General features: G+C 43.3%; 1 protein-coding gene across 2 annotated transcripts in view; it reads right to left on the bottom strand.

Moving 5' to 3' along the window:
• The window catches only part of LOC121276994 (hippocampus abundant transcript 1 protein-like), a 124,590-nt gene that overhangs the window by 63,740 nt on the left and 40,414 nt on the right, over window positions 1-20,436 (bottom strand). For both annotated transcript variants that reach the window (XM_041185802.1, XM_041185801.1), the window contains exon 3: window positions 5,448-5,510. In XM_041185802.1, coding sequence (XP_041041736.1) covers window positions 5,448-5,510 — 63 coding nt within the window. The remainder of the gene's footprint in view (window positions 1-5,447; window positions 5,511-20,436) is intronic.

Here is a 20,436-nt window from a genome sequence, read left to right on the forward strand (position 1 = left end):
GGCCTTTAGACTTAAACATAAAAGGTTCTTAGTACACTCATGGTAACCCATGCATCTCTCTTCCATCCAGCAGGAGCACAGCATCAGGAACATGGGGCCTGTTAACCTAGCTATGTGCCTCATGGCTGACAGAGATTGGAGACAAAGGAGAAGAGAGTGACGTAGGCGCCTGGCTGTGCAGAGGAACAGTACCCTCAGGAAGAAGGGGTGGCTGGGATGCTCACACATGCCACTGAAGAGCCACAGCAAGCCTTTGCTGGTCAGCACCTAGCTAGACCCAGGGTCTATAGAGGCCGTCTTCTATTTCTGCAGATGGCCGAGAACCAGTGTCGTTGAAGAGTGTGCATGTCTAGGAAACTGATTGGTCACATCTGTCAGCTGCTGCAGGGTTTGGCATCACAGAGACAGAGGGCATCCAGTGCCAGTGACCATGAAAGTGACTGCAGAGCTCAATTTTTACACCAGTGGCTCCTTTCAGGGCTCCACAGGTGACCTCTGTGGGATATCACAAACTTCCACCCACAAATACATCCATGTGGTCATGGACACCATCTTCATGAAGACACACAACTTTGTGCATTTCACACAGGATCAGGAAAGCCAGGAATCAAAAGCGATGGGATTTGTCCTGATCTCAAGTTTCCCCAAAGGTTGCAGGGTGCCATCGATTGCACTCACGTGGTGCTCAGGTCTCTGTGGCAACACGTGTTCAACTATGTAACTCACAAGGACTACCACTCACTGCATACTCAGCTGGTGTGTGATCACCAGAAACCCCATCCTGCAGGTCTGCGCACAGTTCCCAGGGAGTGTCCATGACAACTACATCCTTAGCAGGTCTCAGATCCCTTAAGTCTTCCAGGGTCTACAGAGACTGCAGGGCTGGCTCCTTGGGGACAAGGGCTACCTGCAAAGGATGTGGCTAATAACAACGCAGTGCCTTCCAGTGCAGCAGACAGAAGGTACAACGAGGTTCATGCTGCAACTTGCACCTTGGTGGGGCAAACCATCGGAATGTTGAAAATGAGATTCCAGTACCTGGACCGGTCTGATGGAGCCCTGCAATATAGTTCACAGAGGGTGTCACACATCGTCGTCGTCTGCTACGCCCTTTACAACCGATGTTACAAAAGGGAGAGGAGCTGGCTGAGGAGGAGATGGAGGGGCAGGATGGTGACAGGGATGAGGGTGAAGAAGTCCTTGATGGCAAGGATGCCAGTGATGAGGCCATCACACTTGTCAGGTGAGGCAGGCGCACTCAGGAGACCCTCACAGCTGCTAGATTTGTGGAGGATGATGGATGATGACGCCATGCAGTGAGGAGACACCATAGATCCTCACATGGCACCTGTGAACATTTGACTCCTGTCATAACATGGAGACGCAGCTGTGAAACATTAGATGCACCTGGCCTGCTCAGGAGCACAGCGTCACCAGTCACAGATGGAGAGATGGGCGGGGGGGGCGCGCGATTCTGCCAAACTTCATAGGAGGCAGATGATGGAACTCTGATGCCTGCCCACGACATTCTGACAGCAATGTCAAGCACCATCGAGGTGCAGCCATCACTAATGTGTCCAGTGAGTGAGAGGCCAGCCCATCATTTTGGTCTGAAAGTTACACACCACACAAGGAAGAGGCCTCGGACTGAGCCACCGCCTTTATCTTGTGCAGGAACCAAGGTTTCACATCTGAGTGACACAAACACTGCTCATCAGAACAAGGAACCATAGGCAGGGAGACATTCTTGTGAGTTTATTTACAATAATGAACATTATATGTGCATGTGATTAACACCCGTGCCCAGGCTGGGCAACCCATATCCTCTTAACCTTCCCAACCCTGCTGCAGCGTCTTGGTGTTCCCCTGACATGCACAGCAGAGGCAGAGGTAGCCTGCTGACTGTTACCTTCTGTCTGTGATGAACTTGACAAGGGAGGTCCTCTGGAGGGTCAAGACCTGGAGGGCCCTTGCCTGCTTTTAGGGTCCTGCTGTTTGGAAGTGGCACCCTTCTCAGCCTGCACAGCTGGATTTGCTGGGGTCAGAAGAAGAGGGGATTTGGATGTGCTGGACACTCCCAGAGTCAGGGGGTGGATGGCCCCAGGGTATGCACCTGCTGGTCCTCCTCCCAAGAGTGCCCAAGAGCCCTTGGCTGACTCTTGAGAAGGGAAAGCTGGGGTAAGATTGAGCTGCCCCGTGCGCGTCTTGCATTGACACTGCTGGAGGGCAACTGTGGCATCAGTGATGGAGATGGGCCCATGCAGCAGTGCAGGTGTAACATCCTGGATCAAAGTCTCCATGGCGGCCGCCATCCTACCAATGCTGACCTAGGTGCCACCCCTATCATCTCACACTGAAGGCAGACGGATTCCTCCATTGTGCTTTGCACTCTGAGGAGTGCAGCTGACATCCCTTCCTGATGTTCCCAGGCTTGCCTTTCCAGCTTCAGCAACTGGGGTACAACCAAGTCCAGAGACTCGTCATCTGACTTGGACTGAGCAGATTTCTGCCTTCCAGCAGTTCTCCAAACCTGAGAAGTTGCTGCCGCCACCTGCTGTGGATCAGACAGTGCAATGTGCTCTTCAGACTGTGGCCCCGAGGCTGCTCATGAACCAGGCCCCACCTAAGTGTGTCTCTCTGCACTGGTGGACAGTATGAGTGAGTTTTGTGATGGGTCTTCAATTGGGCTTTCAGCAGATTCCTCTTCCAAGTTATCTTCAGGGTTATCTTCAGGGTTTGAGTCGAGGATCTGGGTCGTGGACTCCGTTGGATGTTTCCCAGATGTGCCTACGAAAACAAGGGGAGATAATCAGTGCATGGCAGTGGCCTATGAAAGAGGACACATCACTCACAGCATGGTTATCTGATGGATGTTGCACTGCTGGATCCTCACTTGCTAGAGCACCACTGACCTCACTGTCAGCACAGGAACAGTCCAGATCTTTGCTGGCCAGCTGGATGACTATTTTCAAAGTCTGTTAGAATCTTGATGTCGGGCATTCTTTCACCACTTTGCAGCCTATCCCTGTTGTTGTGTGCCAGCTTGTCCTGCATGAATAGAGTTTAAGCGGAACACCAGGCCAGATGATAAGGATGTCTGACATGCGTGGGTGACGAGTAGTGCCACAGACAAGGGCAATGAATGTGTGTGTGAGAGAATGAATGGTGATGTCCCTAGAACTGGCAGTGAGTGTTGTGGATATGTGATGGGTTTGAGTGTGTGAGTTGAGTGTGATGAGAAGAGTGACTTATCCTGGCGGAATGGAGGAAATCATTCGTCCTCTTCCAGCACTTTTGCAGGGCACTGGCACTAACCACCGCTGCCACCACCTCCCAAGTTGGATTGGTGATTTTGCTGCTCTTCCTGCAACCAGAGTAGGGGTAGAGGACATCACAGCAAGGCCTCCACCGCATCTGAAAAGCGTTCCCAGGATGTGTCACTGAATCGGGGGGGCTGCAGTCTTCTCATCTTTCAGTGCCATGCCTTCTGTGCAGCAGCCCTGGGCTGGAAGCAGTGAGAGGTGCGCACTCAGCTGCACTTTAAATATGGCGCCCAGTGTGAGGAAGCTGCGAGGTGACGAGCAAATCGGAGGCTGCCCAGCAGCGACACAATGTATCTCCCGGGAATGCGTGATTAATGAGGCGGAATTGGGGCGATAGGGGGTGAAAACCCGCCATTGCGGTAGGCAGGTAAAACCTTCTTTTTCCTGCCTGCTACCGCACTTAGTGCAAATCTGGGACGATTCCGCCCATGTAACACAAGGGAACCCGAAATAAATTAAAAATGAATTTGGGAGTGCAGGAACCAAATACAGCTTGACCCAAATTCAGAAGTCAGCAATCGGGATGTGGCTTGTGGGTTTTCAATAGATACAATACGTATGAGATAGTGAGTATAGTTATATAAAAAAAGCACATTTCTTTATACGAATGTTCAGCCACTCAAATAGAACATTAACATTTTCCATTAAATGTTTCCAGAAACATTCAGCAAAATAATTAAAAAACCCTCCAAGTAAAATGCTATTCACTCCTGTAGTGTGACATTGCATGGAACAGCATGCTCATTGCCACTCTTTGTGGTGAAACTCTTGCAGTATTTTTAAAAATTTAAACATTTGTAACCAAGAAACACTGAAAAACCTTGTTCACATTCTCCTGTAGATGTCACATACAAATTTCTATATTTAAAAAAGCCAAGAGCACAAAGAAATTGCAACATAAATCATTGCATTGACTCAGTTTCCTTTATTTTTCTTGAAACATGCAGAATGACTCTGCTCATAAGAGGAAGAGACTGCACTATAGCTTCCGCTGTTCAGCATACGCCTTTTAAATGTACATTTGTTTATTCCGCATACTCATTTCCAAGCAAAGTACCTGAAGAAAACAATTTATTTTGAGCAAAGCTCGACAAACATCAAAATAATTTTGAAACTGTTCAGATACATTGCAAGTGCATTAAGTCCTCACTTTAAGTCACCCTGTGTAACATGGTTTCACTTTATCATTGTTTATTCTTTGGGGGCCTTTTTTTGATTTGCGTCACCATTTTCGGCTTCATATCTGCACTCTGGCCCCATCCCCCTGCATGCTGCGGTCTATGTCAGCGGCCGCTATGCTTTTAATGCCAGAGCTGCTGCCGCAGGCACCAGAGGCCCAGGTTGCAGGGAGAGCACGAGGCCAGAAATCCAGTGGTAGTACAAGGCAAGGAAGAGAAGCTGCTGGCTTGGTAATGAAGTCCTAGTAACCTGGGGCGGGAGAGGGGGCAGGGCCCTTGGCTCAAATCGGTGGCCCAGGACAAAGGCTCAGCCCCTGCAAACTGCCAGGAAGGGGTCCAAGCTCTGAAGAGAGAGGGGAGGAAGGGAAGGGGCAGTGTGGGGCAAAATGGGACAGGGGTGGGGCGGGGAAGCAGGACAAACAAACAGACTGGACAAAAAGAGGAAAGCAAGCAAAAAAGTTAACAGCTTCAGGAGTGCTGTAGGTGAGAGAGGATGCAATTCAGGGCTTGTTTGACTGATTCGGTGTTATCTAATTTGAATTTATGTAGTATTTCCATTATATCCAACTTATTTTATTTGCACATTATTCCAGCTAGGAATGCACGCTGCTACACATGTACAGTACAGTATTTCAACTCTCACATTGGATATTGCTTGCCCGGTAAAAAACAAAAGGAACCTAACTCCGGTTTTATCATCGATTCCTATGGGAACTCATGATCCACTTGCTGTTTCAAAGTTGTGATTTTCAGGAATGCAACCACAACTGTGAGGGCTTACTGTGTAGAATGAAATTTTAACTGAGATATTGCAGTGACCTTCAAAGCTCTAAAACCACAGCCTCATTTGCAAAATACATCTCTGCTCATTTTTGAATTTCTATGAATTGATACCTAATTTATTTATTTTTCTAATCTGGGAATTGAATTGCAGAAATCATCTTACCTTTACACCCTGAATAAGGCCATTCATCAAAAATGTATGCTTGGGAAAGGTTTCATGCAGGACCTGTAAAGAAAAGAGAATAAAAATATTAGATGAACAAGAGACAGAACCTAGTAAATGCTTAGGTTTACAAAATAAAAACATTTACTATCAACAGTTTCCAATCTTTCATGCTTTAATTTAGCTTGGCAGCAGCCATGTTTGTACAGTGATCTATGCAAACACTTCACTAGTTACGCTGAGAAATTTTATATGACAGTAGCAACATTCGCTCCAATTCTTTTTGAGTGTAAGGTTGATTTATTTAAATGCACAGCCCTATAATTTTTTTTTGTGTGGTTGAACACGGATGATAAGCTAAAGGGGCTGATTTAAACATGGCAATTTTCGGGCTGCCTGCACAGTCACCTATTTTACAGGGAACACGGATTAATAGTGAAGACCAGAAAAGCAGTGTGACACAAAACCTGGTCCAATATAGAATGCACAAATGCCATAAGAAAGTAAACAGAGGTTTTGTTTAATTTTATACCAACACTGAGCCAGCATGGTATAACATAGACTCTATATTTACAAGTTAATTAATAACCTTCCCTATTTCCCAGTAATAGCACATTAGCAAACATACTTCCCTTTAAGTGGATAAAAGAAAATTACTGCAGATGCTGGAAATCTGAAATAAAAACAGAAAATGCTGGAAAAACTCAGCAGGTCTGACAGCATCTATGGTGAAAGAGACAGAGTTAACGTTTCGAGTCCGTATGACCCTTCTTCAGAGCTAAAGAGAAGTAGAAATGTGATGGATTTTATACTGTTTAAGAGGAAGTGGTGCAGGTGGAACAACATAGAAGGTCAGGGATAGGTGACAGCTAAAGAGGGATTGACAAAGATGTCATGGACACAAAACAAAGGGAGTGTTAATGGTAGCGGTGAAGAGCAAAAAAGGTGCTGAGAGTGGCATAAAGGTAAGATAGCAGAAGGTGTTAACAACAGAACTAAGGTCAGCACTTGTGAAAGCAAAACATAAAAACATGTGACAGATGGCCCTGTGGGGAGAGGGAGAAATGGATAAAAAATGAACAAATCATTAAATATAAGAAAAAAATAATAAATAAATGAAAATAAATACATAAAAATTGGATTTAAAAAAGGAGTCAAGAGGGAGGAGAGAATTCACAGTCTGAAGTTGTGGAACTCAATGCTAAGTCCAGAAGGCTGTAAAGTGCCTAACTGGAAGATGAGGTGCTGTTCCTCCAGTTTGCATTGAGCTTCACTGGAACACTGCAGCAGGCCAAGGGCAGACATGTGTGCATGAGAGCAGGATGATGTGTTGAAATGGCAAGCGACAGGAAGGTCTGGGTCATGATTGCGGACTGAGCGAAGGTGTTCTGCAAAGCAGTCACCTAGTCGGCATTTAGTCTCCCCAATGTAGAGGAGGCTGCATTGGGAGCAGCGAATACAGTAGATCAAATTGAAGGAGGTGCAAGTGAAGCGCTGCTTCACCTGAAAGCTGAGTTTGGGGCCTTGAATGGTGAGGAGGGAAGTAAAGGGGCAGTTGGGGGTGATGGACAAGTGGACCAGGGTGTCAGGGAGGGAGTGGTCCCTATGGAAAGCTGACAGGGGGACAGGGGCTGGCAGAAATGGCGGAGAGTGACTCTTTTAATGTAGAGGCTGGCGGGGTGAACAGTGAGGACAAGGGGGACCCTATCATGGTTTTGGGAGGGAGGGGAAGGATGAGGGCAGAGGTGCAGACATGGTTTGGATGCGGTTGAGGGCCCTGTCAGCTACAGTAGGGGGAAACCCCAGTTAAGAAAAAGAAAGACATGTTAGAAGCATGGTTTTAGAAGGTTGCACCATCAGAACAGATGCGATGGAAGCGAAGGAACTGAGAGAATGGGAGGGAGTCCTTACAGGAAGCAGTATGTGAGGAGCTGTAGCTGAGGGAGTCAGTGGACATGTAATGAGTACTGGTGGACAGTCTATCACGGGAGAAATGGAGACAGGGGTCAAGGAAGGGAAGGGAAGTGATAGAGATGGTCCATGTGAAGGAGAGAGGGGAGTGGAAATTGGAAGCACAAAAAAAAAAATCAATACATTTTTCCAGGTCCAGACCAGAGCATGAAGCGGCACTGAAACACAGTCATTGATGTACCAAAGAGTTGTGGGAGGGGCCCTGAGTAGGACGGAAAAAGGAATGTTCCACATAGCCCACAAAAAGACAAGCATAACTGGGGCCCATGCGAGTACCCATAGCCACACCTTTTATATGGAGGAAGTGAGACAAATTTAGGGAGAAATTGTTCAGTGAGAAAACAAGTTCAGTCAGTTAGAGGATGGGGATTGTTCAGGCCTCTATGCAAGGAAAAAGCACAGAACCCTCAGACCATCCTGGTGGGGGATGGAGGTGTGGAGGGATTGGATGTCCATGGTAAAGGGGAGGCGGTCAGAGCCAGGAAGCTGGAAAAAGTTGATATGATATAGGGCATCAGGGGAATCATGAATGTAGGTGGGGAAAGACTGGACAAGGGGAGAGGGAATGGGGTTAAGATAGGAAGAAATACATTCCGTGGGGCAAGGACAGGCTGAAACGATGGGTCTACTGGGACAGTCCTGTTTCTGGATTTTGGAAAGGAGGTAGAGCGGGCTGTGCGGGGTTGGGAGAATGTGAGGGTGAAAGCTGTGGAGGGAAGATCTCAGGAGGAGATGAGGTCACTGACAGTCCGGGAAACAATGGCTTGATATTTGGTGGTGGGGTCATAGTCCAGTGGGAGGTAGGATTGAGAGTTGGTGCTCAGTACTCCAGACAACAAGAGTACCACCCTTGTTGGCAGGTCTGATAAAGTCAGGGTTTAAGTGGCATTAGACCATGATATACTACTTAATTTGCTAAACAATTCTATTCTGTCCACAAGTGTGTTCCTGACCTCCTTGCCGCTTGCCACTTTAACTCCCTCCATCTATTCCCATTCCAGTCTCTGTTTGGGGTCCTGCATTGTTGCCAACAAGCTCAGGAATAATGATGCTTGTTCTCCTGAGAATCTGCCGTCTTCTGCTTGAAACACTGACTTTAGTAACATCAGAATTAACTATATTCCTCTCCCTCTACTGGAAGACTACACAATAGAAAAGCAAGGGAAAAAAAATCCAAAATGTGCAAATTGCAAGAATATTGAAATAGTTAATCTGAGGAAGAGGAGGAGAAAATGAGTTGCGGGAGGAAGGAAAGAACTGCAGATGCAGTTCGTTTAGAAAATGCTGGAAACAAGCCAGAAAATGAAACAAGTAAACAGTCTGGCCACTGATTGTTATCACCAGAATTATGTTCCGGCAAAAAATCTGCACTTGTAAACGTTACTCCACCTTGGCTGTTTTTCTCTCTATCACCCAACAACTTTGACTGATTCATCTTCTCAATCACAGCATCAACATCACTTCAAAGAGAGAGACTATCAGGTCAATTATCTCATTGATGTTTGCAGTTGCTGGCTACATGGAACACGGTTGCTGCGTTTCCCTACCTTACGACAGTGACTGCAATTCACAAGCACTTAAATGGCGACAAGGAGACAAAAGATCCAATAGAAACAGGAAATGCAGGCAGTACTCAGTAGGTCAGCAGCATGCGGGGAAAAGAAAGTTAACTTTTCATGTCGGTGTTTTGCTAAAAGGTCACAAGCACGAAATATTCATTCTGTTTTTCTCTGCACAGATGCTGCCTGACTGGCTGAGTATTTACAGTATTTTCTGCTATTTTGGATTTCCAGCATTCACAGTATTTTGTTTCTGTAATAATAAAAAATGCAACTACTTTATTTTGTTTCTTTAATTCTAGCACTTTCTGCTTCTGTTCAAATGTTCCAACCATTACAATCAATATAACATTCACTAATTTTAATAGGCTTTTATTGGGGGAAACTTGTTTTGTTCAATATACCCAACTGTCTGGAGAAATCACATTCATTTAAGAGGAATGCATGAGAGATCACTGCAGCACCCCTCTGTATATTACTGCCATCATCAACCATGACGATTATCAATTAAAAACGTCCTTAACAGGTCAGCAGCTCAGAAACACAGAAAACATAGGAAATAGGAGAGGGAGGTCATTTGGCCCTTTGAGCCTGCTCTGCCCTTCAATATGATCATTGTTGATCCTCTATCTCAATGCCATACTCTCGCTCTCCCCCATACCATAAGACACCTTTGGAGTGCAGAAATCTATTTCCTTTTTAAACATATTCAGTGGCTTGGCATCCACAGCCTTCTGTGGTGGAAAATTCCACAGGTTAACCACCCTGAGTGAAGAAGTTTCTCCTCATCAGTCCTAAATAAGGTCATAACACCATAAGACGTAGGAAAAGTAAGCCATTCAGCCCATCACATTGGTTCCGCCATTCAATGAGATAATGACTGGTCTGATAATCCTCAACTCCACTTTCCTGCCTTTTCCCCATAACCCTCGATTCCCTTACTGAGTAAAAATCTATCTCAGCCTTGAATATAATTAACGACCCAACCTCTACAGGCCTCTGCAGTAATTTCAGATTCACTACTCAGAAGAAATTCCTCCTCTTCTGTCTTAAATGGGCGACCCCTCACTGAGATTATGCCCTCCAGTCCTCAACTCTCCCACAAGGGGAAACAACCTCTCAGCATCTCCTCTGTCAAGCCCCCAAAGAATCTTATATGTTTCAATAAGGTTGCCTCTCATTCTTCTAAACTCCAATGAGTACAGGCCCAACCTACTCAACCTCTCTTCATAAGAAAATCCCTCCAAACCCAGGATCGACCTAGTAAACCTTCTTTGGACTGCCTCCAATGCTCATACATCTTTCCCTAGATAAGGGAACCAAAACTGTTCACAGTATTCTAGATGTGGTCTAACTAGTGCCTTGTATAGTTTTAGCAAGACCTCCCTATTTTTATCAAAAACAGAATTATCTGGAAAAACTCAGCAGGTCTGGCAGGATCGGCGGAGAAGAAAAACTTTGACGTTTCGAGTCCTCATGACCCTTCAACAGAACTGTTGAAGGATCATGAGAACGCGAAGCGTCAACTTTTTTCTTCTCCGCCGATACTGCCAGACTTGCTGAGTTTTTCCAGGTAATTCTGTTTTTGTTTTGGATTTCCAGCATCCGCAGTTCTTTTTGTTTTTTTCCCCCTATTTTTATACTCCATTCCCGTTGAAATAAAGGCCAACATTCCATTTGCCTTGCCTATTATCTAAATTTATATGCTAGCTTTTTGTGATTCATGCACGAGGACCCCAAATCCCTCTGTGCTGCTGCTTTCTGCAGCCTTTCTCCATTTCAATAATATTCAGCTCCTCTATTCTTCCTGTCAAAGTGCATAACTTCACATTTTCCCACATTATTCCATCTGCCTCATTTTTGCCCACTCATGTAACCTGTCTATATCCCTCTGTAGACTCTGTCATCCTCACATTTGCCTTCCCACCTATTTTTGTGTTATCCACAAACTTGGCGACAGTACATTCACTTCCCTCATCCAAGTCATTAATATATATTGTAAATAATTATGGCCCCAGTACTGATCCCTGTGGCACACCATTAGTTACAGGTTGCCATCCTGAAAATGCCCCCTTATCCCAACTCTGAGTCCTATTAGTTAGCCAATCCTCTATCTATGCTGATATACTACCCCCAACACCACAGGCTCTTACCTTATGAAGTAGCCTTATGTGCAGCACCTTACTGAATGCTTTTTGGAAATCCAAATATAATAAACTGGTTCCCCTTTATCTATCTTGCTTGTTACCTCCTCAAAAGAATTCTAATAAATTTGTCAGATTTCCCTTTCATGAAGCTATACTGACTCCACTTGATTATATAATGTATTTCTAAATGCTCTGCTATTACATTCTTTATAATAGACTACAACGTTTTCCCAATGATACATGTTAAGCTAACTGGCCTACTGTTAACTGTTTATTGCCTCCCTCAATTTTTGAATAAGGGTTGAATAAGACATTGGCAGTCTTCCAATCCTCTGGGACTTTTCCAGGATCTAAGGATTCTTGGAAGATTAGTACCAGTGTATCCACTATCTCTGTGGCTACTTCCTTTAATATCCTAGGATGCAACCCATCAGGTTCAGGGGACTTATCAGCCTTTAGCCCCATTAGTTCCCCTAGAACTTTTTTTCTCGTGATAGTTATTGTATTTATTCCCTCACCACCACACTCCCATCCTTTCCCCCCTTGATTATTTAGTAATTTTGGAAAGCTATTTGTGTCTTCTACCATGAAGACTGATGCAAAGCATTTAATCAACTTCTCTGCCATTTCCTAATTTCCCATTATGATGTCCCCAGCCTCATTCTCTAACGGGCCTAAGTTCACTTAGGCCTCCATCTTCCTTTTTATATATTTAAAGAAGCTCTTACTGTCTGCTTTTATATTACTTGCTCACTTACCCTCAAAGTTTATTTTCTCCCTCTTTTCTTTGGTCATCTTTTGCTGGCTTTTAAAACTTTCCCAATCCTCTGGCTTACCACTAATCTTTGCCACATTGTATGTTTCTTCTTTCACTTTGATACCATCCTTAACTTCCTTGGTGAACCATGGCTGGTTTATCCCCTTCCTACAATCCTTCTTCTTCACTGGGATATATCTTTTTTGTGAGTCATGAACTATTTTCTTAAACATCTGCCATTGTTCATCAACCGTCTTTTCTGCTAAAGTGCTTTCCCTGTTCACTCCACTCAAGCCAACTCTGCCCTCATTCCTTTGTAATTACCCTTATTTAAGTTTAGCACAGTTGTTTCCGAACTAGGTTTCTCACTCTCAAACTGAATGCTAAATTCTACCATGTTATGGTCACTGTTTCCGAGGGGATCTTTTACTCTGAGATCATTCATTAAATCTGCCTCATTAGACATTATCAGATCCAAAATAGCCTGATTCCTGGTTGGATCCACAACATATTGTTCTAGCAAACTGTCCCAAATACACGATGAATTCTTGCTTATGGCTACCTCTGCCAATTTGATTTTCCCAATCTACATGAAGATTAAAGTCACCCATGATTAATCCACTGCCTTTTTTTTTTTACATGCCCTTATTATCTGCTGATTTATTCTCTGTCCTGAAGTATAGCTTTTGTTCAGGACCTGTAGACTATTCCCACTAGTGTCTTCTTCCCGTTATTGCTTACCTCCACCCATATGGATTCTACGTCTTCTGATCCAAGATCCTTTCTTGCTATCGTACTTATTCCATCTCATACTAACAAAGCTACCCTGTCACCCTTTCCTTCCTGTCTGTCCTTTCGAAAAGTCACATGCCTCTTGAATATCTAGGTCCCAGCTTTGATCTCATTGTAACCATGTCTCCGTAAGATCATACCCATTAACCTCTATTTAATTCATTTTTGTTCCAAATGCTACATGCATTTAAGTAAAGAACCTTAATTTTGCCTTTTTACCATTTTCCCCCCCTTTGATTACATTTGCTGTTTTTTCTAAAGTTTGTAAACTCTGGGTATCATTGCCTAAATAGCTGCCCTGCAATGCTACCATATCCTTTTGCTTTGTAAGTCTACATATCCCCTTTCCAGAAACCGCCCCCCCCCCCCAACCTTTATTTACTTTAAAGCCCTCTCTATAGCCCTAATTATTTGAATTGCCAGAACATTGGTCCCAGTGTGGTTCAAGTGAAGCCCGTCCTACTGGAACAGCCCCCTTCTACATCAGTACTGGTGCCATTCCCCCCCCGACCCCCCTTCCCAATCCCACACCTCCCACACCAGACTTTGAGCCACGCATTTAACTCCTTGACTTTATTTACCCTATGCCAATGTGCCCGTGACTCAGGTAGGAATCCTGAGATTATTGCCTTGGAGGTTCTGCTTTTTAATTTAGCTCCTAACCGTTTAAATTCTTTCAGTAGAACCTCCTTTCTAATCCTATCAATGTTGTTGGTACCAACATGGACGATGACAACTGGATCCCTGCTCTGAGATGTCCTTAACCCTGGCACCGAGCAGGCAACACAGCCTTTGGGACTCTCGCTCATGGTTGCAGAGAACAGTATCTATCTCCCTAATTATATTGTGCCCTACCACTATTATGTTCCTATTTCCTCCCCCCCGCTTGAATGGCTCCCTGTATCACGGTGCCATAGTCAGTTCACTCATCCTCATTGCACTGAAGGAGTGCCACGCTGTAGGAGGTGTTGTCTTTCAGGGTGAGATGTTAAACTAAGTCTGTCCAACCAGATGGATGTCAAAGATCCCAAGGCATGTGGAGGAGGAGAGGGGGATGGAGGGAGGGAGAGTGGGATAGGAAACAATGAGCAAGGTAAGAGGAAGACAGGAACATGGGAAGGAGGGTAGAGGGGTGGCGTTACCAGCTACAGCTGCATCCAGTATCTCATGCCTGTGAAATCGTTCCATCATCCTGTGCAATCAGCAGTCAGTCCCGTCCTGCCTTCCTTGTAGTCTACCCTGCATCCTGAGACTGTGACCTTTGTTCTAGGCCCCCACAGCCGGAGGAAATATCATCGTTGCATCCAGTATGCCTATTCCTGTCAAAATTCTAAATGTTTCAATGAGATCTCCTCTCAGTCTTCTAAACTTCAGTGAATACAGGCCTAGTCGGCCCAATCTTTCCTCATATGACAATCCTGCCATCCCAGGAATCAGTCTGGTGAACCTAGCTGAATTCCCTCTATGGCAAGCATATCCTTTCTTAGGTAAGGCAACCAAAACTGCACACAATACACCAGGTGTGGTCTCACCAAGGACCTGTACAGCTGCAGTAAGACATCCTTGCTCCTGTACTCATGGTACTATAGGTAACAAAGTTTTCAGTTATTGCTTTGACTGTATCACCACTATTACAGTACATTCTGGTTCCCATAAGATCAGTTCTGTGTTACACTTCTGCCTTTTGCCAAAACATTGATTTTTTTTAATGACTTTGACTTGTGGTAAGAATAAACAGTACTGATGTACTTTTTAAACTCAGATTAAAATAATCCAGATTTTTATTTTGCAAAGCAATACTTGTTCATGTATCTCAATTTAACAAAGACAGGAGATGCATTCTGACACAACTTTAAAAAGGATGACGTTCAAACTTTCCAATTCCAATAACTTAAATGGTCCAAATCTTCCGACATGCGAAGAGGTCTCCGACACAATTTAGGAATTAGGAATAGCAGTAGGCCATTCGGCTCCTCGAGCCTGCTGTTAAGTCGCGGATGCTCATCTGGACCCTGAGCAAGTCCCGACATGCACATATCCCTGGTACTTACATGGGAAGTTTAAACTCCGGATTGTTGGTTTGACCCTGGCCAGATTGCTCTGTGATTCCAAGGACAATGGGATCAGATGGCCACATCCACGGATACTTGGGGGCATTTCTGTTGGTTTTTATACAGATTTGCTTAGAGTTTTTCACAGCAGGTATACAGCCAGTATAACTCTAAGTGAATAAACTGGAGTCTCAAAGCACTCCAATATGCCCAGCAATGTTCAAATAATGCCATGGGATCTTTTACAGCTATCTGAATAGACAGATAGGACATTGATTTAATGTTTCATCTGAAAAGATAATCACAGACAATGCAGAATAATTTAGCATCAACGCAGATTAGATGCTCCAATCTTGCAGAGTACTTGAACCCAAGGCATTTTGACTGTGAGGTGAAAGTGTCACCAGTAAGTCAAGTTAATGGTTATGACGTAAAAGTTATACCTTTGTTAATATCCAAAAATGTAAGCATAGGTAACATTAGATTAGGAATTCAACAACACAATAGTGATTTAATTAAAGGAAACAAATTAGAAATATGCTGCAAGGTCTTTGAACTCATGTCTTCATAAAATTGAATGTTATCAATCCAACTGTTCTGTGCACATTTTCTCAATTTGTAATTCACAGCTCTACCTACATGGAGTTAAGCTGTTTCAAGCTACATGTTAAAATATTATTAACACAGAAATATCTTCCAAGTTAGTTTATTCATCGTCGGTCTATTAATAGATGTTTGAGGAGAGTGAGATCTCACAACTCTGGTTAGCAGTCACCAGGGATCAGTTACTCTTTTCAAAAATATCAGTCATTGCTACTTTTAATCAATCTAGTATGACATTGACCTGAGAATACCTTTCAATCAAGGCTGCGATCTTATTTATTTATTCATTCGTTGGATGTGAGCATCCCTGGCAAAGCCAGCATCTATTGCCCATCACCAATTGCCCTTCAAGGCGATGGTGACAGCTGGTTAAGCTTTCAGAGAATGGTTAAGAATCAACTACATTGCTCTTTGTCCAGGTAAGGATGCCAGATGTCCTTCTCCAAAGGGCATTCATGAACCAGTTCAGTTTCTCCGACAATTCAGTAGTTGCATGGTTACCATTGCTGGTACGAGCTTTTTACGCTAGATTTATTTAATTAATTGAACTTGAACTCTCCCAGTTGCTGTGGTAAAATCTGAACTCATGTTTCAAGATAGTCAAGGCCCCTGGATTATGCTACTGTACACAATCATATTAAACATCAATTAAAATAAATATTCTAGGCCAAACAATCTTATACTTGAGTATTTATGCAGAACTAGTCAGGGAAGCCCACCTTAAAACAATCCAAATGATGAGCAGCACAGATTTTTAAAAAGTTTCTTTCCGATCATTATTTTTTTAAAAAAAAACAATTAAGTCTCCAACACATTCTAGAATATGTTCTATATTGAGGCACTATATAAATGTAAACTGTTATTCTCACACTATTCGCCTCTTCCCCAGTTTCTCTCATCTTCGGCTAAGGTGGTGACTCATACTAGAATGTGGTTGCATGGTCACCAGCAGCCCAGAACTTAGAGCGGATGTGGGTGTTACTGCCCCAACTAAAGCCATTTATATTGACTGTATTCTACAAATTCGTGTCTGTAATTCTCATTCTTCTTTCTCTGCACCCAATAAATTACCATGGTCAGCAGCGAAGGATCGCAAATAGCTGCTCACAAGCTTTTGCGGACATTTGAACAGAGACTTGCTCTAATCGGACAACTGTTCCAATGTAACACCCTCTATAGATCTTTGGAGTCTACAAGCAGGGCAAGACACAACGTGGCTCTTCAACCAGATTAAAGAATCCTCACAGATACGGGTGGCTTCAATTTTAACTCCATATAAGTGAATGGATTTTGAGTAGGCTAAAATCAGGCCCATAGAGCCTAAATCAGGAAGTATAAATTATTAAATCAGGTACAGAATGTGAAATAAAGATTGGGAAGACAGTGGGGTTGAGAGAGAGAGCAGAGACAAAAAAAAACTCCAACACTAACATCTGAAGGAATGAGACTCCACACATGAAATTAAATTTCGGGGCCAGAAAAGTTGTTTGGAAGTAATAATCACATCACATCATTAAAAAATTCCCTTACTTCCAAATGCCCTAAATTTCTCTGCCGTATTTAGTGAGTAATTAGTGCATAATTATCCTATATTAAATGCCTTTCAATTGTCAGGTCTGTTGAACATGTTCCATTGTAGCGCAGCCTGTGGAGCAGCAGGGTAATTTGGACAGCAACCTCGAGATTTCCATGTTTAACTGCAGATGTGCAGGCTCCAGAAGTCACTGCCTGATTAACCCCATAACAAAAGTGAGTGCTAACAGACTTACAGTTATTAATGCAAAACCTAAATCAAAATAACTGGAGATAAAAATGATCTTAGATGAATGACGTGTCAAGCTGAGAGTTTTTTTAAAACTTTGCTCAGAGGACAGTTTACTTCCATATAGCTTAGACAATAAATGATTCTGTAAAGTTGTAACTGTCTGTTCAAAGAGTAATGTTTCTGCCTAAGGGACTTAAAACAGGTCAAATGTCTACCCTTTTAATCACCTTATATTTCTATGAACTTACCTAAATGAAGCTGAATAACCTGAAAGGTGGAATATCACATCTTTTCAGGACCAAGTACTCATTTTTCCAATTTGACTGAACCATAATAAAAACAATGGTCTTAAATTAACTTGTTTGATCTTGCAGTGTCAGTCAGGCTGCCCAAAGTTTGGAAAAATTAGTAAGGGGAGTGGGGGGAATTGGGTGCAAAGAGGAAAGAGAAAATATGTTACAAACATGCTTCCTCTCCTGGATTATTTTACAAGGGGATATCTGAATTCAGGTTAATCTATAGAAGCTTTCTAAGAACTACAATTTGTTAAAAGTCAAACCTGAAGTATTATTTTGCTGACCAAACTACAGCTGATGTTTTGCAGCACCATACATGTTCTTAGGCAAGATATAACTGACCAAGGTGCAAGTAACTAAGAATTTTTCTTTGAAACAAAACAAACATGAGTTGGGAAAAACATGAGTGTTTGAGGCAGTTCCAATGGAAAAGGTTTTATCCCAATTTAGCATGGTAATGAAGGCTGCCAAATTGCCACAACTGTTTTGAGGTCAAACTGCACTTAATCATGTTAACTTTGGGTTCCAGCAGGACCACAAGCTCTAGCTATCATTACAGCCTTAATCCAAAAATGAATAAAAGAGCTGCATTCCAGACATGCGGGAAGTGTAACGTCAAGGAGTCTCTGTAAAAATTAAATTAAATGGGAATCAGAGAGAAAACTCTCCATTGGTTGGAGGTGTCTGCAATACTGGAGGCCAATCGTCTCAGTCCCTGGATATTGGTGAAGTTTCTCATGGCAATGGCCAACATCCTACCATCTTCAGCTGCTTTATCAGTGAGCTTCCCTCCATCATATGGTCAGTGGGATATTCATTGATGATTCATCTCGCATGCAGCAAGATTTAGATAATATCCAGGCTTGGGCTTTAAGTAGCAAGTAACATCAGAAACACACAATCATCACCGATAAAACAGAGTCTAATCACCTCCCAGATACATTCAATGGTTTTACCATTGTCACAACTCGCTGGGGATAGTGCGCTGTGGAATCAAGCCCCACCTCCTCGAGCCGTGACAAATGAGAAGTTTAACCAGACCAAATTCCAGTTCTACATAACAGTTTAATTTAGGTTAAAAGAATACGAGCACCAGGTGTGTAAACTTAACAAGTAAATAACTGTTTATTAAACAAATTGTCTGTAACCAGTAGCAAAAGAAAGAAATATGAACTGCTAAATTTTAACTCTATAAAAAAAAAAACCCTCTCTCAAACACACACACACACACACACACACACACACACACACACGAGAGAGGTTTCACGTCTTTCCTCTTTTCAGGCTAGGAGTTGATCTACTGCATTACCCTAACATAAAACCTGGCCACTTGGTCAGGAGCCAAACAAATGCCATCGCTAGGCAGTTCCCTCTTAAACCAGGTCTCCTTTCCAGCACCATTCTGTCCAACCTGGCGCACACTGTTCCAGGAGATTGCAACATTGTAGATTTTCTTCTTCCTGCTTTAGTGAACATCTCTTTTAAACTGCAGCCATGGTAGTTTTTAAAGCCACAGTCCAAGAAAAGAATAAAAATACGTTATTTACACTATTAGCAAATCCCTCATCAACAACATCCTGGGAGCTACAACTCAACAGAAGCATAAAAACTGTAGTTACAAAAGCAGTCAGAAATTGGGAATGCTGCAGGAAGTAACTCACCAGTTGACTCCCCAAAGCCCTTCCCCCACCTACAGGCACAAGTCAGGAGTGTGATGGAACACTCATCACTTGTCTACAGCAACTTCAACAGTGAAGCAGTCTGCTTCTTCAGCACCCCAACCACCAACTTAAACATTCACTCCACTTTACTGCCAACATTACTAGTTCCACCTTGTACCATCTACAAGAGGTACTGCAGCAATTCCCCAAGTCTTCAATAGCATGTCCCAAAATCACAATCTCTACCACCTAGAAGCTTACTTAGCAGTTGCAACTTGGATGTGAGTCACCAGCTACTACAAAAGCAGATAGTTGTGCTCCCACTCTACGATTGCAAAGAATGTAGAGATAAAGACAAAGTGTGATGAGGAACAACTTGGGAATTTGGTTACAGGTGGGAATTCAGTGAAGACGGGGGAGGATGTACTACTTTTTATATCTTTAATTGCCTCCAGTAGCTGATAATTGTTCAAAAGGATTAATTAGGTCAGCAGTTGGTGATTGGTTGGTGAATTTTATGATTTTGTCTTTCTAAATGGTGGTCAGTTGTTTAAGCTGGTACTGGGAAATTATAAGAATTGCATCAAATTTTTAGGTTAACTAGTTAAAATACTTAATATAACTGCAGACAACAGCTGAGTGAGAGTACTAAACTAGAAGCCTAATTAGTTAAATAGAACACAAAGAGGAAAGGGCAGGTTATGTGTTACAGCTCTAGCATGTGGAGACTGGTGGTCACCAGTGTGATTCAATGGTAACCACATCTGCAGTAAATATCTGCAGCTCAAGAAACTTTGGTCCCAAGTTGATGAGCTGGAGTCCAAGGTTCAGGCGCTGATGCATCAGAGAACTGGAAATTGTTCCAGAGGCAGTCACACCCCTTAGGCTAGGTATTCTTGATTTAGTCCATGGTCAGGGACAGGAGGGTGTGACTGAGAGTGAGACAGATATGCCGACCCAGAATATAAAAATGGTTCCTGCAAATGCCCAACAGGTTTGAGATTCTTGTGTGGACAAGAGCGGGGTCTACAGAGTGGATGAGCAAATTAAAGTGGAAGGGGAAGGCTCAAGTTAACGTGATGCACAACGACAGAGGTAGGACTAAGAGAGAGGTTCTGAGGGAGTATGAACAGCTAGTGCCTAAATTAAAAAGCACAACCACAAAAATAATAATCGCTGGATTACTACCTGAGCCACAAGCAAATTGGCATAGAGTAAATAAGATCAGAGAGTCAAACGCACAGCTCAAAGATTGGTGTGGGAGTAATGGGTGTTGGTTCATGGAGCATTAGCAACAGTACCAGGGAAAGAGGGAGCTGTACTGTTGGGATTCTTTTCACCTTTTCTGCACTGGGAACAGTGTCCTAGCAAGTCGCAAAATTAAGGC

Source organism: Carcharodon carcharias, chromosome 4, assembly GCF_017639515.1.
Source record: "Carcharodon carcharias isolate sCarCar2 chromosome 4, sCarCar2.pri, whole genome shotgun sequence".
NCBI lineage: Eukaryota > Metazoa > Chordata > Chondrichthyes > Lamniformes > Lamnidae > Carcharodon > Carcharodon carcharias.